Source organism: Bombina bombina, unplaced genomic scaffold, assembly GCF_027579735.1.
Source record: "Bombina bombina isolate aBomBom1 unplaced genomic scaffold, aBomBom1.pri scaffold_805, whole genome shotgun sequence".
In the NCBI taxonomy this organism is placed as follows: Eukaryota; Metazoa; Chordata; class Amphibia; order Anura; family Bombinatoridae; genus Bombina; species Bombina bombina.
The window spans coordinates 32578-58602 of record NW_026512438.1 but is presented as its reverse complement, the minus strand read 5'-3'; the positions used below and the strand labels follow the sequence as shown (position 1 = coordinate 58602).

The window sequence follows — 26025 nt, the reverse complement described above, 5'->3', positions numbered from 1 at the left end:
CTGTTTTCTAGGTCGTCCATTTTTTCTTGTAGTAGTTTGTTTTTTCTCTGCTGTTGTGCAATGTTCACAGTAGATACCCCTGGCTATGGTTTTGTTCTCTGCAACGTTTTGCTCCACCCCTGTTAACCTTGTGGAAAAGGCCTTGAAATCAGAAGTTAGGGCATGTAGGCCTGCCTGGAGTTGGTCAATTTTCGGCAAGAAATGTGCTGATAGCTGTGAGACAATAGGGTGGATGTCTTGCTGTGTGATGTCTGTTTCATCCATTATACTACCAGTAGCCAAGTGGATTTCCACTTGGTGTTTGTTCCTTCTATCCTGTTGCCTCTGCTTCCCAGACATTGTGTCTGTCTTTTTCGTATATGGGATATAGTATCTTTACATGCAGGGTGTGCACTGGGTAGTACTTTGGGCTAGATTTATTAACGCCCTACGGCTGCAAGTTCTCACAAGAACTTGCTCGCCGTCATTTATCAAGCAGCGGTCACCAGACCGCTGCTTCCTTAGCCTCTTCGCCACCTCTAATGTGGCGAAATTCAATCTCCTCGGTCTAGTCAGACCGAGGAGATTGACAGCGCCTGCACGCGCGGGCAGGGGGCGGGATTGCATGCAAGGGCAAAATTGCGCTCGTGTGCAATGCCGAATACCTGAGGGTATTTTCGCCTCGCCACAGGCGAGCTGAGGCGTACAGGGGCGCGTATACGCGCCCCTGTATGCCTCAGCTTTAATAAATCTAGCCCTATTTGTGTTGAAGTAGCTTCGGGACCGTGACTCTAAATCATCCTAAAGATTATAATGAGACTGAGATTATGCAAAGGGGACAGATCATAGGGGGTTTGATTACTCACTCATGAAAGGGCATTCTGTGCTCGCTATTGAATGAAAAACTTGATTTGTAGCAAGTTGTTCAGTGTTCACCACATATGTGTTCAGTATGCACCAGGACGAATGTCGTATATTTTAGGGTTCTTAATGAGTGTTATTCCCTGTTTATGTTCTCTCTTTAAACTTTTTATTCCCCCCCCCCTTTTTTTAATTGTGGATGCTGATCGCCTCATGGGATTACAGTTTCACTGTTTACTAGTGTTCATTTACACTCTGTTAATGTCCGGTAGCTTTCTACCCCCTTCTTCTGCTTTTACCTTTATGTTCGTCTCTTGGAGCGTTTATACTTGCTCTCACTCGGTGGAATGTGCCTTATATCTGGGGCGTATAGGGAATAACTCAGCCGTGCAGCTAGCCACGTGGATGTTCAGGCCATTCTATGTCACCGCAGCTTTCCGCACTGCACAGGTTTTGGTGTGCACTCTTTGATTAACCCAGGTCCGTATTTGTAACGATTATGGTGTGCCCCTCAAAAGTCTCTTACTATCTCCCTTGTACAAGGTCTATAGTGCTGACCAGATACAGCTTTTTGGTCACGCCGTTACTTCTTTCACCTTGCCAAGTTATTCTGTGTATAGTGGGAATAGTTGATGGATCCGGACCTGGCCCTAGATAGCTACAGCTCAGTGACTCAGCCTATCTCTTATGAGATAGAGCTATGTGAGTGTATTCTCTAAATATGCGGCTGGGCACTTACTGAAATTTTCTTAGCGGCAAGATGGCGGTTCCCCGCATCTCAGGCTGTACATTGGCCAGACCTCTTGGGGCATCTCACCAGTTTTCTATATTCAGGGTTTTCTTTTAATATGCAGGGGATCTCCTGGTCACCCTCGGGTTTCTAGGGTGTGCGGCTGCAAGATCTTTTTTCCGTCACGTCACGGCTGAACCCAAACAATTTAATTCGTGATTAGGATAGAGCATACAATTTTAAGCAACTTTCTAATTTACTCCTATTATCAAATTTAATTCATTCTTTTGGTATCTTTATTTGAAATGCAAGAATTTAAGTTTAGATGCCGGCCCATTTTTGGTGAACAACCTGGGTTATTCTTGCTGATTGGTGGATAAATTCATCCACCAATAAAAAAATGCTGTTCACAGTTCTGAATCATAAAAAAAGCTTAGATGCCTTCTTTTTCAAATAAAGCTAGCAAGAGAACAACGAAAAATTGATAATAGGAGTAAATTAGAAAGTTGCTTAAAATTGCATGCTTTATCTGAATCACAAAAGAAAAAAATTGGGTTCAGTGTCTCTTTAAGCTTGCGACTTGTCGGTGGCGGAGCCGATGGTAGTGGCTCCTTGCTGATAGATGTCCGGGCAGATTACCAAACTTTCCTGCAAAAGGATTTCCAGCTTTTCGGGTCAAGTAGTTAGATATTTGAGCAATTGTGGGAGCTATAAGGACGGAGCTCCTCTCTCTTGCTGCCGCTCACTCTGCCCGCAATATTGCAATGATATATAATAGTGATATTACTATGTGTATAACATATTTTTGTAGTTAGGTTTATAGCGGGAATAGGTTTTAGAAAATGAATATGGCTGGAGTGGGTGGGGTTTAATGTAGAGCGAAAACAAGATTAAGATATTATTGCAGTGGGTGGGTTAAAAAAAGAACTGGTCCATCTGCAGTGTTGAATTTCAATAATTGGATATTTTTTTTCTTTAAATAGGAGGGAACTCTCATCTGTAACAGAATGCATTAGGGAAGAAGTTAATTTGCAATGCAGTGCTTAATTGCTGTTCTAAAACTTTAATAATATAGCTTTTATAAATAAATAAAACAGGAGGTAGGTGTTGGGGGAGATAATGGTAATGGCATAGGGGGTCACATAAGTTGGGAAGTTACTTATAGGTGGCACATATGCATTTTGCTCATATGAGAATTAATTTTAGGACAGGGTTACCAATATGAGGGTCATGTCACATGGCAAATTTGGTAGAGGGGATCAAAACAGCAAAAGGTTATGTCATTTACAACAGGAGGACAAGGACAGAAGTGGTTAGAGTTAAGTTGCTCTGGGTTGCTCACAGTTAAAGGGGCAGTATACTAGAACATTATTTTCCTTTAATGTATTTCCACTGACTTATTATACCAGCAGCAGATTATAAAATGTATGAGAAAAAGGTCATTTATGCTTTTTTTGTATATGAAATAGCTAAATTTGTTCTTTATCGTGGGTGTTTGTGTGCGTCGGATTTATTACTTGTATTACAAGTTGAAAGTAAACACCAACATGTGAACGAAATCACAAATTATGCTAGAATGATTACCGCATCCTCAGAGCTCTGGTTAACTGTTTCTGTGAAACAAAAAAGTGTCACAAAACACATCACAAATACATTACCAAGTACAGTTACACTAATAAAAATTATTTAACAAAAAAAAGCACAACAAAGCTATAAGGGCTGAAAGATATGAGGTCGCAGGTGTTAGAGAAAAAAAAGGCATGTCTAAATATGTATATGTACATATACATATATATATGTTTATATGTGTGTACATATGTATCTATACCTATATATAATCATGTATATACAGTACTGTGCAATAGTCTTAGGCCAACCCAGGTGCATTTCATTAAAGAAACACAAAACCCAAATTTTTTATTTCATGATTCAGACAGAGCATGCAATTTTAAGCAACTTTCTAATTTACTCCTATTATATTTTTTCTTTGTTCTCTTGCTATCTTTATTTGAAAAAGCTGGAATGTAAAGCTTACTAGTCAGCCAGTTTTTGGTTAAGCACCCTGGTTAGTGCCTGCTGATTAGTGACTAAAAGTATAAATTTGGGTTTTGTGTCCCTTTAAACTTTTTTCTTTCTCAGAGTTGTAGAGAATATATGCTGAGTTTGGGAGGTGACTCATGACAATTCAGTAAGTCAAAGGCCTCTAGTTATCAAGGTCTGTCGGACCTGATCCGACAGTGAGGATCAGGTCCGTCAGACCTCGCTGAATACGGCGAGCAATACGCTTGCCGTATTCAGCATTGCACCAGCAGCTCACAAGAGCTGCTGGTGCTACGCCGCCCCTTGCAGACTCGCAGCCAATGGGCCGCCAGCAGGGGGTGTCAATCAACCCGATCGTACTCGATGTCTTTGTGACCGCTGCTTCATAACTGCTGTTTCTGGCGAGCCTGCAGGCTCGCCAGAAACACGGGGCATCAAGCTCCATTCGAAGCTTGATACATAAGCCCCATAGTGTTCTTAAGTGTTAATATACGGATGTATCACGCTGTACTTAATATGTTATGGATGTATCAAACTTCACTAAATAGTCCAGTTTACACTGGATAAAATGCACCCACATTTAAAAATGAAAAGCAACTACAGATTGTTAAAAAAGATCTTCTTTATTTTACAATATATACAATCATTAACATATCCAAAAGCATTACCACATTTAAGAATGTACACCATACATTACATACAGCTGTTTGCCTATTCAATTAGTGTTTTAAAACAATATGGGCAAACAAAAAATTGCAAAAATGTGCATTTCTAAAATTTGAATCTACCTGATAAAGTGAAATGTTATTTCATTTTGCATTAAATTCCTGTGATGTGAAGCCTGAATGTTTTAATACAGATAAAAAAATGCATTCTAGTGCATTTTAAATATAAAATGAAGTTTTTGATTCTAAAGCAGATTTTATAGTCAGTCTAAATAAAGCCAGGAATCTTCCATTTAAATCTCTAAGAAGTTCCGGCTGGATGTTGGTGTAACTTTAGCTTTTAGCAATATTTCTGTTTTAACAGTCTAAAAAATACATTTCAGCAATCATTGGCTAGACATTTTGTTTGAAAATGAATATTCTAAAATACACTACATTACTCTCTGAAATGGCTAAATTAACCAACTCCAGAAAAAAAACAGCTTTGATGTGTAATCTCTTTTAGTCTAGTTGCATGAGGTAGTAACTAAATAATTTTGGCCACATGTTTATAAGCATCCTATTGGATGAAATAAGGCAAACGCAACAGAAGGACATAGCATTAAAATAAGAGTTCACAAAAAAAAAAAAACGTAGGAATGTTATAGAGGTGGCTTAGTGTGTGGCTGAAATGCAAATCTGTTCATCATATTAAATTGACACAAGCACGTAAGTTCCTGTATAAACAGAGTGCAAAACTGTACACACTCATATTCAACAAGCTTTGGTGTTCTCAAAGGCAATGAGAAATATGGCTGCTTTAATTAATTTCTCAGATACCATATGATGCAACTGCTTTGGGAGCACCAAAGAAAACAGCCTACACACACTACATATATATATATATATATGTTACGGGTAAAATCAGAAATCCGGGTAATACTAGAATTACCCGCGTAATCCTGACATTACCCAAGTGGCTGTGGGTAAAGCCTGATGTAATGTAATTCCCCCATCTACATTTTTTTTGCCTCTGTCTGGGGGGGGGGGGGTTCAAGAAAGGAGCCCTGACAATCCTCTGGCATCCACCCCAAGTGAACCCCCTAGACGGAGGCAAAAAAACAGAATTTATGCTTACCTGATAAATTACTTTCTCTTGTGATGTATCGAGTCCACGGATTCATCCTTTACTTGTGGGATATTCTCCTTCCCAACAGGAAGTGGCAAAGAGAGCACACAGCAGAACTGTCCATATAGCTCCCCCTCTAGCTCCACCCCCCAGTCATTCGACCGAAGGTTAGGAAGAAAAAGGAGAAACCATAGTGGTGACTGTAAGTTTAAACAAAAAAACTACCTGACTTAAAGGGACAGTCAACCATAGAATTGTTATTGTTTTAAAAGATAGATAATCCCTTTATTACCCATTCCCCAGTTTTGCATAACCAACACAGTTATAATAATATACTTTTAACCTCTGTGATTACCTTGTATCTAGGAACCTTCTTCCAGCCCCCTGATCACATGACTGTAAACTGTTTATTATCTATTGTCTTAAATTTAGCATTGTAATGTGCTAGATCTTAAATAACCCCCTGTGCCTGAACACAGTGTTATCTATATGGCCCACATGTACTTTCTGTCTCTTTGTGTTGAAAAGATATTTAAAAAGCATGTGATAAGAGGCAGCCCTCAAAGGCTTAGAAATTAGCATATGAGCCTACCTACGTTTAGTTTAAACTAAGAATACCAAGAGAAAAAAGCAAATTTGATGATAAACGTAAATTGGAAAGTCAATTAGAATTAAAAGTCCTATCTGAATATTGAAAGTTTAATTTATACTTGACTGTCCCTTTAATAGCCAGGGTGGGCCGTGGACTCGATACATCACAAGAGAAAGTAATTTATCAGGTAAGCATAAATTCTGTTTTCTCTTGTAAGATGTATCGAGTCCACGGATTCATCCTTTACTTGTGGGATACCAATACAAAAGCTTTAGGACACGGATGAAGGGAGGGAACAAGACAGGTACCTTAAACGGAAGGCACCACTGCTTGTAAAACCTTTCTCCCAAAAATAGCCTCCGGAGAAGCAAAAGTATTTGTCAAATTTGGAAAAAAGTATGCAGCGAAGACCAAGTCGCTGCCTAACAAATCTGTTCAACAGAAGCCTCATTTTTAAAAGCCCATGTGGAAGCCACTACTCTGGTAGAATGAGCAGTAATTGTTTCGGGAGGCTGCTGGCCAGCAGTCTCATAGGCCAAACGGATGATGCTTTTCAGCCAAAAGGAAAGAGAGGTAGCAGTCGCCTTCTGACCTCTCCTCTTACCAGAATAGATAACAGACAAAGAAGTTGTTTGTCTGAAATCCTTAGTTGCTTGTAAATAGAACTTTAAAGCACGAACCACATCAAGATTGTGTAACAGACGTTCCTTCTTTGAAGAAGGATTAGGACACAGAGAAGGAACAACAATTTCCTGGTTAATATTCTTATTAGACACAACCTTAGGAAGAAAACCGGGTTTGGTATGCAAAACTACCTTATCTGCATGGAACACCAGGTAAGGTGAATCACACTGTAAAGCAGATAACTCTGAAACTCTTCGAGCAGAAGAGATAGCTACCAAAAACAAAACTTTCCAAGATAAAAACTTAATATCTATGGAATGTAAAGGTTCAAACGGAACCCCTCGCAGAACTGAAAGAACTAAATTCAGACTCCATGGCGGAGCCACAGGTCTATAAACAGGCTTGATTCTGACTAAAGCCTGACTAAACGCTTGAACGTCTGGTACCTCTGCCAGACGTTTGTGTAAAAGAATAGACAAAGCAGATATCTGTCCTTTTAAGGAACTAGCTGATAATCCTTTCTCCAATCCTTCTTGGAGAAAGGACAAAATCTAACACCACATTCACTTTACCCTTCAGATTGCTTAGAGCCGGCAAAGAGAATGACTGGGGGGTGGAGCTAGAGGGGGAGCTATATGGACAGCTCTGCTGTGTGCTCTCTTTGCCACTTCCTGTTGGGAAGGAGAATATCCCACAAGTAAAGGATGAATCCGTGGACTCGATACATCTTACAAGAGAAAGATAGTGAAGAAAGATGTGTGAATTACAGTGCATCGTATATATGTTTGATGCAGTGATTCAATGCACTCTGAGAAGATTTATCATGTAACATTGGACTTTACCCACAGCCGCTTGGGTAATGTCAGATTTACCCAGATAATGCTAGGATTACCCAATTTCTTACTTTACCTGCAAACTATATATATATATATATATATATATATATATATATATATATATATATATATATATATATATATAATGTGTGTGTGTGTGGCAATATGTATGTATATATATGTATATGTATATATATATATATATATATATATATATGTGTGTGTGTGGCTATATATATATATATATATGTATATATATATATATATATATATATATATATATATATATATATATATGTGTGTGTGTGGCTATATATATATATATATATATATATATATATATATATATATATATATATTTACACACACGAACAAAAAACTTGCACTATGGTCGTTTCAAAAGTAATCTTTTACTGTGAACAGTGACGTTTCGGGGACAAAGTATCCCCTTCCTCAGACCTGAGGAAGGAGATACTTTGTCCCCTCAACGTCGCTGTTCACAGTGAAAGATTACTGTTGTTCGTATCTATTAAAGCTCACTAGCACCCTGGCAGTTGCTTGACGCAGTGAGAGTGCACATCCTAGCTTTGTTTTTATATATATGTATTCACACACATACACACGTGGGTGTGTATATACTGTATACAGAATTTTATATATATATATATATATATATATATAAACACCCCAATGCATTTGTCAACATCTCATATAAAACGTAACACAAGCAAGCAAACAAATGATATTAACAACCTTCAGTCTGTCACTGCTTTACTCTGTGACGTAATACATCACAAAACAATACTTTGTGCAAATATAAACGCCAGTGTACTTGCATTAAAGTTAAGGGTATCATAAAAATGCTTACAACCCTCTTTATAGATTACAGATTTGTTTTTTTAAACTTACAAAATGTATATTGGCATTACTAAATTACATAGAATAAAAAATACAATAGTGTTAATATATGCATTGTGTTTTGTTTTTTTCACACGGCAGTTTTATAATGTAGCTGAGACGCGCAGCAAATAGAAGAAACTGCTCTTTAATTACTAAATAGCTAGGCTTTCCCAATTCTCTTGTTCACGGACAACCTTGACATCTGTACAATTAAGACACTTGTACTTCATTAAGGGACCACTATCTACATTAGGATTTCTTATATGACGTCAGCCCGTAGATAAGGGAGAGAAATAAATCTACTTTTATGTACAAACAATTACATAATTGTGAATGTAGCACTTGTGTGAAAGGGCTTTAATAAGTGTATCCATACCACGTTATAGCAACATTGTCCTTAACTTTGTCTCATGCCACAATAAATTACTTATATGTATTTATATATCTATAAAACATGACCTCAAAACTACTGTGGCGTTTGTCTGACTTGAAGCATCAGATAACATTGCAATAGTATTCTCTTGATATCTCCAAACAATGGCATGCTCAGTAGCTGTTCTCATGACCAGCTAGGATGTACAGATTGCTGTTGGCTGTAGGGTTATCTGTTGGCCTGCTTTCTAAAACGACAACCCTGCAAAAAATGCAAGTGATAATCAGAAAATAAAGAATTAGATGTCAACGTAATAATCATCAGTAAAAATCCAATTACAAGAAACTAGATAAAGAACGTTTCAGTGTCACATTTGTTGCTATAAAGTAATTCACTGGGGGCTAAAATTTCAGACATCTACTTATTTATTTTTATTCTGTCAAATAAAATGAATGCACTAAGGCTGATAAATGTATTTACTTTGATTATTTTACATAATTTACACTTAAAATAGAATCATAGAGTGTACAATTTTAAAAACTTTCTAATTTGCTTACGTTGATATGTTTTGTTGAAACTTATCTCCTTTCCAAGACAGCATACTGATGTGCCCATCTTGAACAGTATTTACACTACTGACATCTAGTACTCAATACATGCACACACCTGAGTCTACCTCAGTATGCTCACATAGAAAGCTGCTAAGTTTCAACCAAAGATACCAAGATAAAGTAAATTTGATAACAAATGTTAGTTTATTTTTTATTATTTACAACTGCACACTCTAACTAATAAAGCCTTTTGAGTTTCTGAGATAAAGGGACAAAATAAAAAAATAAAAATAAACAAATCATTTTTTAGCAATTTCTTATTTTGCTCTCACTTTTTGATATGTATATTAGTTTTGGTCTATGACTGCAGCATATAATTACATACACACAGGACCTCTGATGAAGCAGCCAATAGAGCTGTGAAATGGGTTAGGCTCCGCCCCCGACAAACATACGATCTACACTTGAGCGAAATAGTGGAGCAGCTGTTGTACACCAATAGTACATAGGAGTGAATTAGCGGACACGCTGGTGTAGATGTATACATATCCAGGGCTGTCACACTCACGCTTCCTTTTCTTTTATTGCTGTCTTAAGGCTATTTGTCTATGTGTTTTTAGACTGTACCCTGTTCAGGAATCATTTTATGTTTTGCGCATTCTGTATCTGCATAACCTATTAAGAGACTACAGACTTGTATGATTTTATATTGTTACATAGAATACATACACTTTTTACCCACACTGCTGTCACTAGTTTAGTACACTGGAGAGACCACGATTCGTTGACTTTTAACAGTGGGGATATTGACTAATTTTTTCCGTACAAGCAACTTCATACAGTGGAATCACGAAGGAAACTTTTCCAGGAGGAGAATCCATAACAGATATCATCTGTACTCCAGAGCTGGAAACATACCTCATAGTGGATGAGGTTAAACCAAGTGAGTGCATAATTTTTTCTTGTCTGTATGTGTTTTTGAGTCAAAGACATATTACACTAAGAGTGCCTTGTTGTGCGCTTGTCCAAACTTGTACCGTTTCAGAACCATTTGGGGAATAACCTCACGTAGAGGGGAACACTCCATATCGGACAAAGCTACAGAGAATAGGGGCACACTGGAACTGATCCTAAAGACTTTAATGGTTTTATGGACTACCTTTATAATTGAAAGTATCTATTCTAGATCAGTGGGGTTACACACACCTAGTTTGTTTATACCATCTGAATAATATCCAGATAGAGGTGTACTGTTTAAGTGTGTATACATATGAATAGATCACTGCACTATATATTCTAAGCGCTGATCAACTCCTATACGTTTATATATATAAATATATATATATATATAAATAAAAGAGCTAACATTCTCTCCCAGACTTAAGATTCTCTCTGATTATTCTATTAGCAAAATATTTCTGAAAGTGTTTTTGTCATGTATGTATAAAATAATAAACACAAAAAGCAAAACTTGATAAAAGTAATTAACTAATTACCTGTCAGAACCAAGAAGGCGGAATATCCGTGTGTTATCTGAAATTTCCTGTGTGATCTGTAGGAAAAATAAATTGCATCTATAAAAGCAATACTTGCACATAACAAATACACTTGTTTTAATCAGAACATCTCAATAACCATAACTATACTGATCATAATCATCTGTTGCCGTGAGATTTCTCTGCATATCAACTTTAATCTGTCTCTTTAGGAGGAAGAAAAAAAAATGGCCAGAAATATTGACACAGTTAATAAGTGAAAGTGGTTCATTTGATTTATATGAACTGTTATTTATTAAGTACCGGTAACAGTGAATAGGATTCTTGCTAAAGACATAAACCAATTTCTATCAATTAAATGCCATCTACTGTTACTCACTTCATTTGATCGAAAACTTCTTCCTTGCATCCCGTGCTTCCAGAAAGCAAGAACACTGTCTTGTAGGCAAACTAGAGCAAAGAAACGTATCGTGGTAAGCATTTAAAGTGGAAAAAGCGCATAAGCTATGCTACAAATTATCCTGGTAAAAATGTATGTATATTGTTGTAGGTGATTTAAAGAAAATATAAAACTTAATTGCAGACACTGTAAGCACAATTAAAAGATTTGTCATTTAGCAGAGCTGAGTGCAAATGAGGGATGTGTCCAGAACCCCACCAATAAAGTGACCCTAATAGAAATGACCAGAGAGCTGTAGTGAAAGTTCAATATCCAAAAATGACACTGAAGGCAATATAGTACCAACTATACCAACTCCAGCCTTTAGGACAATGCTGTGAACGGGTTACAATGAGATCTTCAGGAGACACAATATAGAGATGGGTTGTAAGGGCCTTGGTAAACACTCGTGGGTCTTTAGCCAAGCTGTAGGGTAGGCACACAAGTTGCAATTGTAAAAAAAAAAAGAAGCAAAAGACAAGGGCGCCCAATGGCCTAGTACAGTGGTAGCAGCGGCTGTTAGTGTGTAGGTGAAGATGAGATACTCACAAATAGGCTGCACCTCCAGGTGCTTGATACGTCTAACTGGGATATTGTAGCCTCCCAACTGACTGGTCAATCTCCAAGAAGGATCGGTCACTTTTGTGTGAACTGGAATATAACAAAACACAACGGATGCCCAATGGCTTAGCACAGTTGAAATAAGGGGTGATAGTAAGTTCATCAACAAAATACTCACAAAGAAGGCGCACAGCCAGGTGCTATAGGAGCAGACTGGGAACTCCCAGCTGACCGATAGCCCAACGTACTCCAAGAGGGGGGAGTGAAGTCTCCAACAGTGTGAAAAAATAAAAATTGTATCATAAAACAAACGAGCAGAACTGCATGGATGATAATTATATAAAAAATGGTTAATTAAATATAAATTTATTATTTTTAATAAACCATTTTTTATACTCCCCCCTCTTGGAGTGCGTTGGGCTACCAGTCAGCTGGGAGGCTGTGAGTTCCCAGTCTGCTCCTATAGCACCTGGCGGTGAGCCTTCTTTGTGAGTATTTTGCTGATGAACTTACTTTCACCCCTGATTCCAACTGTGCTAGGCCATTGGGCGTCCGTTGTGTTTTGTTATATTCCAGTTCACACGGAAGTGACCGATCCTTTTTGGAGATTGACTGGTGAACAGTCAGCTAGGAGGCTGCAATATCCCAGTAGGCGTATATAGCTCCTGGAGGTGCAGCCTCACCTACATACTACCATCTGCTGCTACCACTGTGCTAGGCCATTGGGTGACCCTGTCTTTTGATTTTTTTTTTTTAACTTCTACCAGAGGGACTACCAGAGGGACAGCCGTGACCTTCTCCGGGGAGCTGCCTGACGAACTTTCACTATCTTCCACTACATTTGACTTGAGACTTTTATGAATTTCGCTGCAGCCAACTATTGACATTAGCCTTGGACTCGGCCTGCTTTCAGTGTATTTTTGGCTTAGTATTACCCTCCACCCCCCTTTTTTCCCCCTCCTCCGAGCGCACTCTGTCTTTTGATTCTTTGTTTTATAAAGTTGCAATTGTTGCTGATCAATGGAAAAAGGGGAAGCTATAGTGACTGGGATTAATGGCAATACACAAATAATACATAGGTCAGGTTCTATTACTCTTAGAAATGAAACAAATGGTCCAATTTTGAAATTTGAACACTTGACAAACTTGCAAGAACTGGCCCTCAATATAAGACTCTAAGGAGGTTAGAGCAGAACCTGGTCCTTATTCATGAAATTACTTATAATGCAAGTCTGCAGTTATCTACCATGAACAAATTAAAAATTTCAGTGTGCAAACTTTTGACTTTCAACTAATACGCACGCTAGTCCAACGTGTGCAAAAACCTTACTTCCAGCAGAGTTAGTGCGCGAGCGATAAATACCGCTCTACTGGTAATATAGCCCTAAGAAGAAGGTCTGAGCCAGTCAACACTTTGCCATTAAATGGTAAGGTCATCAGCTGGAACTTATTCTAACAGGTTTTAAACCATAGCCTTTGACAAGCCTTAACTGTAAAAGCAGAGGTTCATGCTGATAACAGTAATCACTTGAAGCATCAGAGTTAAATAGACTGGTTGACTGGATAAGAGTAACGCCTACCCAAAACTAGCTCTAGCTGCTGAATCATAAACTTTAAAGGGACATTATACACTCATTTTTTCTTTGCATAAATGTTTTGTAGATGATCTATTTATATAGCCCATAAAGTTTTTTTTTTTTAAATAAATGTATAGTTTTGCTTATTTTTAAATGACATTGCTCTGATTTTCAGACTCCTAACCAAGCCCCAAAGTTTTATGTGAATACGGTCAGCTACCTTCTCCAGCTTGCTCCTGTTTGTGTAAAGGGTCTTTTCATATGCAAAAGAAGGGGGAGGGGGGGAGTGTCTTATTTGCCACTTGCAGTGGGCTTTCTAGCTACCTTTTAAACAGAGCCAAACTGAGAGCTTCTAAGTAAGTTTTTAAACAGTTTTATACTGGATTTTTATAGCAGTATCAGTGCATCTTATTCTTTATAGTAGTGTCTATTACATGCAGTTATATGAAAATGAGTATATACTGTCCCTTTAAAGCATATTCTATAGAATAATATAACATCCTTTTTATTATTTTTCAGTAGTCAAAATCCATCCACCATATGCCAGTCTTTGCTTTAGTCAATAAGGCTTGCCACTATCATAATGTTACTATAAAGAGAGTTGTTTTGCAGTTGTTATTTGCTAAACCCGATTAGGGATAGATATGTAGCAGAGTTAGTCTGGATAACTCAGCACAGTTCAAGTTCTGAGAATTAGAAATTGCTCAGTTTTTACAGCTAAAATTTCATGAAAAGGGGGCAAAATAAAAAAAATGAAAATATAGTGCAAAGTTATTTCATTATGCATAACTTAACATTTTATATAAAAATCTCAAGATGTCTCTTTAATCGTACTGACTATTATCATCTCCTGTTAAAATGAATGTGAGTGACATTATGCAGAGAACATTAGTCCTCAATATCATGGAACCCAGACTTTTTGGCATCTAATTGTCAGTAGATCTCAACCCACTACTTGTAGTGTGACAAAAACATTGTGATGCATTAGAGCCAAGTTAGGACTTAATTATACAAAACACCTGCTATCCACTGATTTTGTGATGCAGAAAATACTTGCACAAAACAGGTTTACATTTTGTTAAATGGAAATCTAAACTGCCAAGTGTAATGCATATAACTTCCAAGAGCTGGTTCCAAATAAACAAGAAGAATCTGTGAATAACATAGAAAACAAAAATCTTCTTGCCAGGATGACTTATTGGACAGTTTCATGTGACATGAAAAGCCATTTTCAAATCCCAAACCTCAAAATTAAAGTTTAATCGTCTAGATAGAGCATGACATTTTAAACAACTTTTTAGTTTAATTCTATTATCACATTTTCTCTGTTTTCTTGGTATCCTTTGCTGAAGAGTAAACCTGAATGGGCTGATAGAACTGTTTGCAACAGTGTATAACATTGTTACATGTTCCTGAGGTCTTATGAGCCTTCTTACGTGTACTCTCCAATAAAGGATACGAAAAGAACAAAGCAAACGTTATAATAGAAGTAAATTTAAAAATTGTACAAAATTGCATGTTCTATCTTAATCATGAATGTCTAGTTTTGATTTTACTGTCTCTTTAAGCAACATTTTTAAGACTTAAAGGTTCTTAAAAATGAATTTATGTCAAAGTCAAAACTATCTAATTCTTCAGTGTGCTACTTCTATAGATTGCCAATGTCTGAACCAAGTTCAGTGGTAGTCACTGATATCAAATTGCATCTTATATTAAAAAGAGCTGTACGCCTAATGCATACGGCTAGGCATGTTCCTGAATGCATATGCACTTGCCACCATAATCCCTGCATGCACAGAAGCATACTAGAGATATCCAATCGCATGGGGAAGGTAGAAAGGAGATGCATCAATGTTTAATCTGCACGTGTGTGGTACACATGCACTCCCAATACCTATACAGATATGTCCTCTGTGATTGGCTTTGTATGAGTCACACAGAGAGAATTTAAACCAACTTCAGCAAGCCATCTCTGCTAAAGTGCTTGAAATGGGTATGCACATGTCATTGAGATGTAGTTTATTTAGGTATGAAAATGTTTGAATTCTATGTCCCTTTAATGGTTGACTATGGGCAACATTAACTTGTGAGATATTTAATACTGGATGCTTTCCTCCTCTTATTATGCAAATTAATGGGTGTCCAAAATTGCAACATAAAAACAAAAACATGTTATTGTAAGCACAGGAACATTGATTAAAATATTAATACAATTAGATACATTTTAAAATTAGTATATAATATTCTAAGCATGCTATGTGAATTCCAGTTTCTATGTATGGAGTGGAAAACGCACAGATTGCATAGGTAAATTACCAGAAACAAGGCAAAATACAAACTGAATGTGCATTACATATTTTCTTTTTTATGCTGGGTTTAATTTTCAGTGCTATGTCACTTTAATAACTTATCTTATATGTCATTTAAAAATACCAATTTTAACAAGACGCACTTACCTATGGACTCTATTTGAAAATCAAATGTAAGTTCTGAGGATAATTTTCTGCTTGATTTTAATCTTCCTTGAAGATTTACAATTTTTATGCAACCTATAAAATAAATATAAAATAATATGGTGTTAAAATGAATTCAGTATCTATGAATTACATGCCCAAATATGTGAGTAAGATAAACTAATAAATAGAGAAATGTATCAAGCTGCATTCGCTGCTTCTGACACACCGTGGTGCAGGCATGCATAAGCGCCTGCAACCACAAATGTAACAAACAGTTCTTGCCTCTTGTCCTTTGCCCCTTGTTGTGATTAACAGGTCCTGCTTAAGTGCAACCAAATGTATAAAAGAAGGGGGGTTAGGACTGCCCAAGAGAGCTCTTATGAAATCTTACATTTTGTTGAGTGATGCTGCATCGCGAGTGGTGATTGCAGGCAGACGGGAATTTTCTGCCTGCAGCTTGATACATTTTCTATTGGGTTTGTTTGTAGACATCAACTTGGGCAATTTTTGGTTTCCTTTAGTCAATTAGCAGGGCCACCATTTGAATAAGAAAAGCTGTCTGAATCAACAAAACAAGTCTGCTGTATAAGAAACGCTACAATCACAATTTTGTTGGCGCTAGTGTAGTGCTAGAAAGGTGAGCTGGCATTCTCAGTACCCAGCTCCCGGATCACCGGCACAGCAGGTCCTTTTTCAGAGTGTTGTTTATACAGTAGACTGGTTTTGGTGGTACTACTGCTTTATGTGGTGGCCGTTTTTTATGTTTACTTTCTCGTGTACCCTTCCTTATAACCAGATAATTCAAGTGCAGCTGCCAGAAGACGCATTTGTAATACCTTTCAGAAACACCTGCTGTTTGGTTTTAAATGTAGTTGAACTTTTTCATGTATTTTATTTTATTTCAATGATTTATTTTTATTTTAGCTTATAGTTTTGTAAACGCCCCTTTAAAAACTTTTACATAAGACCCTCAAGGTTTACGTGTCTCAATTATGAAAACAATTTAACCAATCAAACTTCTTGAACAAAGATTTGTTAAACACATGAAAAACTATAAGAAACAGTATTTTCAGGAAAACTACTGTAGGGGTTTTTCACACCTGTATGGAAACAAAAATATACGTGGACGATGTGAAAATAAAACACAACAAAAATGTTGCTTTGAAATTAAACAAACACGTTTTCAAGAGGACAAGTGCTCTTGAAGTGGAATAGGCTAAAAATCCTGCTAAAACTAGTCAAAAGGGTTATTTAGTTGAAGAACTGGAATACCACTATTACATTTACACAGTATGAATCAATTTAAAAAAAAACAAAAAACATTAAGGCTTTGAATTGAGAACTCTGTGAAAATGTGTGCACTTGTACAACCATCCTAATATTTTCTTCATCCATACTGTTTGCTAAATCAGTAGTCAGTTGGTTAAAGGGACAATGAACACAAATTTTTTTCTTTTGTGATTCAGATAGAGCAAGAAATTTTAGGCAACTTTCTAATTTACTCCAATTATCAAAATTTCTTTATTCTCTTGGTATCTTTATTTGAAATGCAAGAATGTACGTTTAGATGCTGGCCCATTTTTGGTGAACAACCTAGGTTGTTCTTGCTGATTGGTGGATAAATTCATCCACCAATAAAAAAAAGTGATGTCCAGAGTTCTGAACCAAAAAAAAAAAAAAAAAAAAGTTTAGATGCATTATTTTTCAAATAAAGATAGCAAGAGAAAGAAGAAAAAATGATAATAGGAGTAAATTAGAAAGTTGCTTAAAATTGCATGCTCTCTTTGAATTACCAAAGATTTTTTTTTTGTTTCAGTGTCCCTTTAAACAACCATTAAATGCTTCAGAATTGCATAATAAAAAGACAATGCAATAGCACTTACTCTGAATTTTAAATTAGCATTGTTTTTTTTTTTATAAATTTAAAAATTTACTTCAATTTGCTGGGCCCCTGTATCATGTGAACACTATCAACCAACCACAGACACATATACACTGTGAACTCTTGCACATGCTCAGCAGGACCTGGTGCCTCAGAAAGTGTGTGTATAAAAAGATTGCCTACAATTTGATAATGAATCTGAATAATTTTGACAGTGCCCCTTTAAAGGGAAAAAACCTTGTAATTATAAGACTTTTCTGTAGTCTTAGTAAATTAACATACAAGTAAAGTGTTGAATCTTTCTAACTACATTAAAGGGACAGTGCTTTTTGTGTAAAAATTTGAGCTTGCCCCAACTCTCCCTAGTGAGGCCAAGAAGCAAATTCTGCAACCTAGTTGATTTAAACAATTTGTAGCATTGTTTTGTGTCCTTTTATCAGTGTTGCTTATCATGCTATTTCTCTCCCAATACATAACCAGATACTGTCTAAAACAGTAATGCTTTTTAAAGCTTTAAAAGTTATGCGCATTAAATATTTTATTCTCAAAATAGCTGTACCGTTTTTTAAAAGAGAATTAAACACATGTCAAGCACCTCCCTGTAACTATGGGTCCCACCCATGGAACCGAGCTTACACTGCAGCTATCTGAAGGAGAGTTGCTGCACATGTGCAAACAAGTCAGCACTGGATGAAGTGAAAGATCATTTTAAAATGGCAGCATCCACAGAGGGAGGCGGGGAATACCCTCATTACTATGCTTATAAAATGTATTTAGTGTTTAAAGGGCCATTCCAGTTAAAATTTAAATGCACATAGATGCCTTACTTTTTTAACTAAAATCATATTTGCAATCTACATATATTGGCAAAAATGCTTGTAGTAAAAGTTATCACTGTTTCAGTGTTAACATTTGTCTCTGCACGTGCATGTGAAGCATAGCTAAGCATTTTAAATAATGCAGCTGCTCAGAGCACCAGTGGGGCTTGTATCATGTCCGCAATTAACAAATTGGGTCATTACCAGATGGTACAAGCGCACCTTAGGCTCTCTGATCATGTGCTGTGTTTAAAATGCTGATGCACGATGCATACTTTTAAAACAGCTATGGCTTTTATTAGAAGCATTTTTCCCAATACAGGTATATTAAAAGAAAAATTCTATTCAAAGCTGAAATGCATTCATGTGGATTCCAGTTTTGGCTGGAATGTCCCTTTAATGGGATAGAGGTACACACATCAATAGATATTTTGTCAAGTTCCTATAGTCCTGGGAAAGTAAGAAATAAAGCTTTATTTGTTCCCTATTTTTAAGTATTTTGTTTTACGCTCTTGACTAGGAACTTGTTTCCTTGACTTTTAAACTACAGTAACAATGTTCTAGTCCTGTTATATGTGGTTAATATACTTACGATCTAGACAAACAAGTATAGTATCCCTTTCCAGCTGTGTCAACTGTACAACATCGGTCTGCGGCGTATCTATTTAAAAGGAAAAACAATTTAACTGACAGTGAGGACAAACAAATCGATAATTTAGTTGTGATGCACAAAAAAACAAGCAATAAAAAAATTACATGCTTTCTTTATTAACTAAAATTATTTTCACTTTTTTTCCATTTCCAAGATTACACATATTTGTATGATATCATGGATGAAGCTTTATTTAAAACACAAAACAGTGGGGAAATAGATGGATACTATTAACGATAAATAGCACATCCTATATTTTAAAAGTCATGCGCAGTAGAGACTGCAGCGCGAGACAAACATATCTGGCCGCAAGGAAGGATCAGCAGTGACCGCCGTGAGGATCAGAAAGCAAAGAGGGTGGGAACGGGCGGAAGGGGGGCGGGGATGGCGTATCCGGGCAGGGCCGCTGCACTGCAGAAAATGGCCCGTGTACATGGGCTTTAGCACTAGTTTAATAATAATTGATGTGCACTAACCTGTTTCTGTGAACCATGAAGAGGTAGAGTTGGGGTTAACTGTTTCAAACCGTACAACTTGATTGAAGTCCGTCCCTCGGCTGACACTAACACAGATCATAGGGTATTCTTGTTCAGGGACTACAAGCATCTCTAACATCATGAGAGGACAAGGCAGGGGAAAGTCTACGTGCTGAAAAAACAACAACAATATATTAATGCATTACATACAAAATATGTCTCTCATATGAAGCTATTTACAGTGTAACACAAAATGACTAAATCAGGCCCATATAGTGGCCTAGGAAGCGTGATTTAGAGGACCAACAAATTCTCAGGTGTTTTGCAGACTGAATCCCTTTTTTTTGTGGCCTGAATTAGAGTGCCATCCTGTATAGTTTTAGCAGCAGAAAGAGTAGGGTTCTTGTGCCACTTTACAGATCACTAGCTATTTAATATATATATATATATATATACACACACAAACACACACAGTTGTGCTCATAAGTTTGCATACCCTGGCAGAATTTATGATTTCTTGGCCATTTTTCAGAGAATATGAATGATAACACAAAAACTTTTCTTTCACTCAGGGTTAGTATTTAGCTGAAGCCATTTATTATCAATCAACTGTGTTTACTCTTTTTAAATCATAATGACAACAGAAACTACCCAAATGACCCTGATCAAAAGTTTACATACCCTGGTGATTTTGGCCTGATAACATGCACACAAGTTGACACAAAGGAGTTTGAATGGATATTAAAGGTAACCATCCTCACCTGTGATCTGTTTGCTTGTAATTAGTGTGTGTGTATAAAAGGTCAATGAGTTTCTAGACTCCTTGACAGACTTGTATTTTTTATCCAGTGCTGCACTGACATTTCTGGATTCTGAGTCATAGGGAAAGCAAAAGAATTGTCAAAGGATCTGCTGGAAAAGGTAGTTGAAAGGGATATAAAAAGATATCCAAGGAATTGAGAATGCAAATCAGCAGTGTTCAAACCCTTATCAAGAAGTGGAAAATGAGGGGTTCTGTTGAAACCAAACCACGGTCAGGTAGACCAACTGCCAGAAAAATTGTTTGGGATGCAAAGAAAAACCCACAAATAACTTCAGGTGAAATACAGGACATGTGGCGTGGCTGTTTCAAGATGCACAATAAGGAGGCACTTGAAGAAAGATGGGCTGCATGGTCGAGTCGCCAGAAGAAAGCCATTACTACGCAAATGCCACAAAGTATCTCGCTTACAATACGTCAAACAGCACAGAGACGAGCCTCAAACCTTCTGGCACAAAGTCATTTGGAGTGATGAGACCAAAATTGATATTTTTGGCCACAACCATAAACGCTACACTTGGAGAGGAGTTAACAAGGCCTATGATAAAAGGTACACCATTCCTACTGTGAAACACGGAGGTGGATCGCTGATGTTTTAGGGATGTTTGAGCTACAAAGGCACAGGAAATTTGGTCAGAATTGATGGCAAGATGAATGAAGTATGTTATCAAAAAATACTGGAGGGAAATTGCATTCATCAGCCCGGAAGCTGCGCATGGGACGTACTTGGACATTCCAACATGACAATGATCCTAAACACAAGGCCAAGTCGACCTGTCATTGGCTACACCAGAATAAAGTGAAGGTTCTGGAGTGGCCATCTCAGTCTCCTGACCTCAATATCATTGAGCCACTCTGGGAAGATCTCAAATGTGCAGTTCATGCAACACAGCCCAAGAATTTACAGGAACTTGAGGCTTTTTGCCAGGAAGAATGCGCAGCTTTACCATCTGAGAAGATAAAGAGCCTCCTCCACAAACTTTTGATCAGGGTCATTTGGGTAGTCTCTGTTGTCATTATTATTTAAAAAGAGTAAACACAGTTGATTGATAATAAATGGCTTCAGCCAAACACTAACCATGAGTGAAAGAAAAGTTTTTGTGTTATGTTATCATTTGAGCATAACTGTATATATATATATATATATATATATATATATATATATATATATATATATATATATATATATATTTATATCTCTTATTTAATAAATAGACATTGCACTATAACATTTTCCCAATTGTCCTTTTTACCTGCTGGAGTGTATTAAATTGTTTACAAACAGCTACTTCACCAACAGCCATTTCAAAATAGGCTGAATTTGCTTAGTGAACCCACCGCCTATTTTGAATAGTTAATTAAGCGTTGCAACATTGGCTACAGAGAGTTTATGTAAACCAGAGGCAGCTGCAAAAATCAACTCCCCAGTGAAGAGCCAAGTCTATTAAACACTGAACCCATTTTTTTCTTTTGTGATTTAGATAGAGCATGCAATTTTAAGCAATGTTCTAATTTACTCTTATTATCAAATGGTATTCATTCTTTTGGTATTTTTATTTGAAAAGCAAGAATGTAAGTTTAGATGCCGGCCCATTTTTGATGAACAACATGGGTAGATAAATTCATACACCAATAAACAAGTGCTGTCCAGGGTCTGGACTTTCTTTTTCAAATAAAGATAGCAAGAGAACAAAGACAAATTGATAAAAGGAGTAAATTAGAAAGTTGCCTAAAATTGCATGCTCTATCTGATTCACAAAAGAAAAACTTTGGGTTCGGTATCACTAAGATTTCAAAGGATGTTCATGCAGCTGCTTTGAATACAGCAAATCAGCTGCTTGCCTGAATACATTGTTTTTGTGCAGACTATGTTCACATATTAATAAACACAATCGTTTAATGCAAGGTTGAAGATCCAACAACGACCTGCTTCTTGCGTCCTCTACCATCACCTCCTCTTGTGCTAAACTACAGGACTTCTCTTGTGCGGCACCAACCCTCTGGAACGCACTTCCTCGAGCTGTCAGACTTGCCCCTAACCTCTCCTCCTTTAAACGTTCCCTAAAGACCTTTCTGTTCAGGGAAGCTTATCACCCGACTTATTAACAAACTAACTTCACTTAACTAACAGTTGCCCTCTATCTCCTCACTAATATCATTTTCACCTCTGCAGTCCCCGCCTCCTGTTTCCCATCCTCCTACCCATCTAGATTGTAAGTTCCCACGGGAATAGGGCCCTCAATTCCCCCTGTATATGTCTGTAAAATGTTGTCTTTTATCGTATTGAGATGTTTGAAGAACCAGCAATCAGTTGAGATAGATCATACAATTTTAAACAACTTTCTAATTTACTTCTATCATCTAATTGGCTTCATTCTCTTGGTATACTTTGTTGAAGGAGAAGCAATGCACTACTAGAATCTAGATGAAAGCCAATGACAAGAGGAATATATGTGCAGCCACCGTTTAGCAGCTTCTGAGCCTACCTAGGTATACTTTTTAACAAAGTATACAAAGAGATCAAAACAAATTAGGTAATAGAAATAAATTGGAAAGTTATTTAAATTTGCATGCTCTGTCTGAATCACAAAACAAAAAACATGTTCTTTATGTCCCTTTAAAGTGATGGTAAAACAAACTGAAATGGTTAAATCCGTTCCGATGTTAAGTTACTTTACTTACACCACTGCCGGCCCACTTGGAAGTAAACTTTTTTTTCTTGTGGTGCCTTTTTGATAAATCATCCAATCTTCTTGCAAGCCATACAGCTAGTCACGTGATCACAAAAGACATGGCTTTATGGATGAGCAGTGAAAATATCAACGCTAGAAAAAAGGTTTACTTCCAAGTGGGCCAGCAGGGGTGGTGGTAAGTAAACTTACCAGAACGGATTTCACCATTTCAGGGGTGGATACATTTTAATTTAAAGGAACAGATATACACATAATATGGAAAATGATTGCATATATATCATTAAGGAACACTAAGTTTACTATCACTTTAAAAACAAGAAAGGAGAGAAACACGTATGTTATGAAAAAAAGACTGCAGTACATTTTATTTGGTAGTTTTTAAAAGAAATCATGTTTTAAATATTTTTTCCAGGTGTATGTTGCAGCGTACACTGAGACATATCTGGCAGACAGGCATATATTTAATGCAATAATAAAAATAGCGGATTCCCTGAGATGCCTACACTAAAAATATGCAAACCCATCATGTAGTTAAACTTGTGAAACTTGGTAAATTATTGTTCATCTGTGGTCTGTATTTAGATGTCAGTCAACATGATAAATTGTTTGCAATGTTCACAAAACAACAACATTGGTTTTAATTAAATGAAAAGACTCCTGTCTGCCTCAATGACAGGTATGAAAGTAATTGATCTATAAATAAAAGTTTTATTGCATTAGTTCCAGGTGATTTATGGATTCAAAATAGGAGAGTTCTTTCTTTCTCATATTTGCAAAATTTCAAATCTTTATTCAACAGAAATGACAGCTGAGAATATATTTTATTTTGTTTATTATCACCTGTGAATGTCTTATATGAGAAAATGATTATTTATGTTTCCTTTATACCTACCTTAATTAACATAAACTTCTGCATCTGTTCGACCCATTCTAATAATATAATGCTGGACTGCAGTGCTCCACACAGATATTTATGGCTTGTATAAGGATTCCTCACTAGAAACAAAGCAAACAAACATATTGATTTAATATGAAACAAGTCCCTCTTTACCATCAATGAAGGGAAACATAGCATTTCTAAGGATTAAAGGGACAATAAACTGCTGAGTACAACTACAATAGAGTGGTTACTACTCATCATGGTATAGTTTTTCCTCCTATGCCTGCGTCTGTCTTCAAAGTCATTCTCTTAGTTTACCCCCTATGTAACTTTAAAACTGTGCAAAGAAACTGCAAAAATGTAACAGTCCCGCTCTATTATGTGAGCTAAACTGAAGTGAAAGGTGCAGCTATCAAAAAGTAGATCTGTGAAAGTGCATTGCTCCTATCACAGGACTCAACAATACGTAAGCTACAAGATGGCGGCGCCCAGTATAAAATGGAGAGCTTTACCAAATGGATTTAAACAGCTTTAAAGACAGCTGCGGGTACAGGAGGGAAAACAACATTTGTTTTTAAAATGTAAGATATAATGTACATGATTAGTGTATACCACTAGCTACAAATTAGGTACCAATAATATCAGGAGAAAAACAAACCTTACCGACACAGCACTTTTGACACCATTTTGTATCAGGAATTTTTGTAGACACTGCAAACTTCCTGCAGAACAGCAATAAAACAGAACAAAAGAAGGAACAGTGAGAAACAATATATATAAATTGCTGTAACTGCATTGTAGTTTATGTAAAAGCCAATGTTTCACCTACAAAACAATAACATATTTTGCTCCAAAGCACAATGCAATTTATCTAGGGATCTTCAAGAAAACAGATGTATACATCAATTATAAATAACAAATACATTTAAATAATTAAATATAATATTAAAGGTAAATCACTGATTTTATTGTTTTGTATATGTGTATTAAACACAAAAGCTCTGTCTAGTAAAAATTAAACTTAGAAATATATTTTACTTCTGGATATAAAAGCAAATCATAGGTGTAATGCAAATATATAAACATTAGAAGAAAATAAAACAATTAGAGACCAGCGCAAAATGAATTGAATACAAACACCTATATATAAGGAAGATTCCCAATATTACTTCCAAAAGGACAAAAATTTAAATATAATACAAAATATAAGTGCGCAAAGTGGATGCTAAAGTAAACAATTAAAAAGGGGTTTTAAAATAAACTCAGAATTCTGAATGTTTGACCATGTGCAAAAATTTAAATCTAATATATTCAAATGCAGAGAGGTTTTTTATAGGTCCTCACACCAAAGGGTTAAAATTAATTCCCATATACTTCGATTAAATTAAATTAGTGGTGAATACAAACGTGAAACAAACCACATATGATTAAAATATATATTGTATTTTATAATGCTTAAAAACATGAAATAAACAATTTGAAAATACTCTTTCTAAAATTATGAATCTAACATTTATTTATTTAATACAATTGATAGTGACCGGCCCTAACTTATAAAACACATCTAAATTAATAACACATCTAAATTAATAAACACATCTAAATTAATACCACATAAATTGATAAAAGGACAAATATGATCACAAAATAAAGTGTAAGTTTTAAGGACTCAGATGGAAACTTTATAATTAGTCCCAAAAGGAAAGTCCCAAGCGATGTCCTTCCCAAGCTTTCCACAAAAGCACAATGCACGATGATAAGCAAGAAAAATCTTCTGATTCCTCCCAGCTGGTCCTGAGCAGCGTCTAGGTGGGAGACAGAAGCGTCCACTTGAAATTGGTGTATATAGTTTATACAACAAACAAATATCGGTACTTACACATAGGTACCGAAAGATCAGCGCCGCGCCCGATTCTCATCAAACACAGGTGTCCCAGTGTGTATAGGATCCACACAGGCTCTTCTCACAGCCTTAACACCAGCTCACTACAGAGAGTAGCCCAGAGTGATGTAAAA

At 36.5% G+C, this 26025-nt stretch overlaps 1 protein-coding gene across 1 annotated transcript; it reads right to left on the bottom strand.

Annotated features, from left to right (window-relative positions):
• Positions 1-7815: 7815 nt before the first annotated feature.
• LOC128644317 (mitogen-activated protein kinase kinase kinase kinase 3-like) lies at positions 7816-24837 on the bottom strand. The gene is made up of 8 exons (XM_053696975.1): positions 24673-24837; positions 24022-24125; positions 19617-19788; positions 19081-19149; positions 15789-15881; positions 11135-11205; positions 10756-10811; positions 7816-8969 (listed from the first exon to the last, which is right to left on the bottom strand). Exons 1-8 carry the CDS (start codon positions 24803-24805, stop codon positions 8882-8884), a joined length of 786 nt encoding a protein of 261 aa, XP_053552950.1. The 5' UTR covers positions 24806-24837; the 3' UTR covers positions 7816-8881.
• Between the last annotated feature and the right edge of the window lie 1188 nt (positions 24838-26025).

What these genes read in the sequence shown, in the direction of transcription:
- LOC128644317 (XM_053696975.1), bottom strand. Translation starts at nt 24,805, where the DNA reads ATGCAGTTACAGCAATTTATATATATTGTTTCTCACTGTTCCTTCTTT. An exon ending in GTGTCAAAAGTGCTGTGTCG is followed by an intron (nt 24,126 to 24,672) that starts GTAAGGTTTGTT and finishes CTTTGTTTCTAG; the next exon opens with TGAGGAATCCTTATACAAGC. An exon ending in TATACTTGTTTGTCTAGATC is followed by an intron (nt 15,882 to 19,080) that starts GTAAGTATATTA and finishes TTTATTTTATAG; the next exon opens with GTTGCATAAAAATTGTAAAT.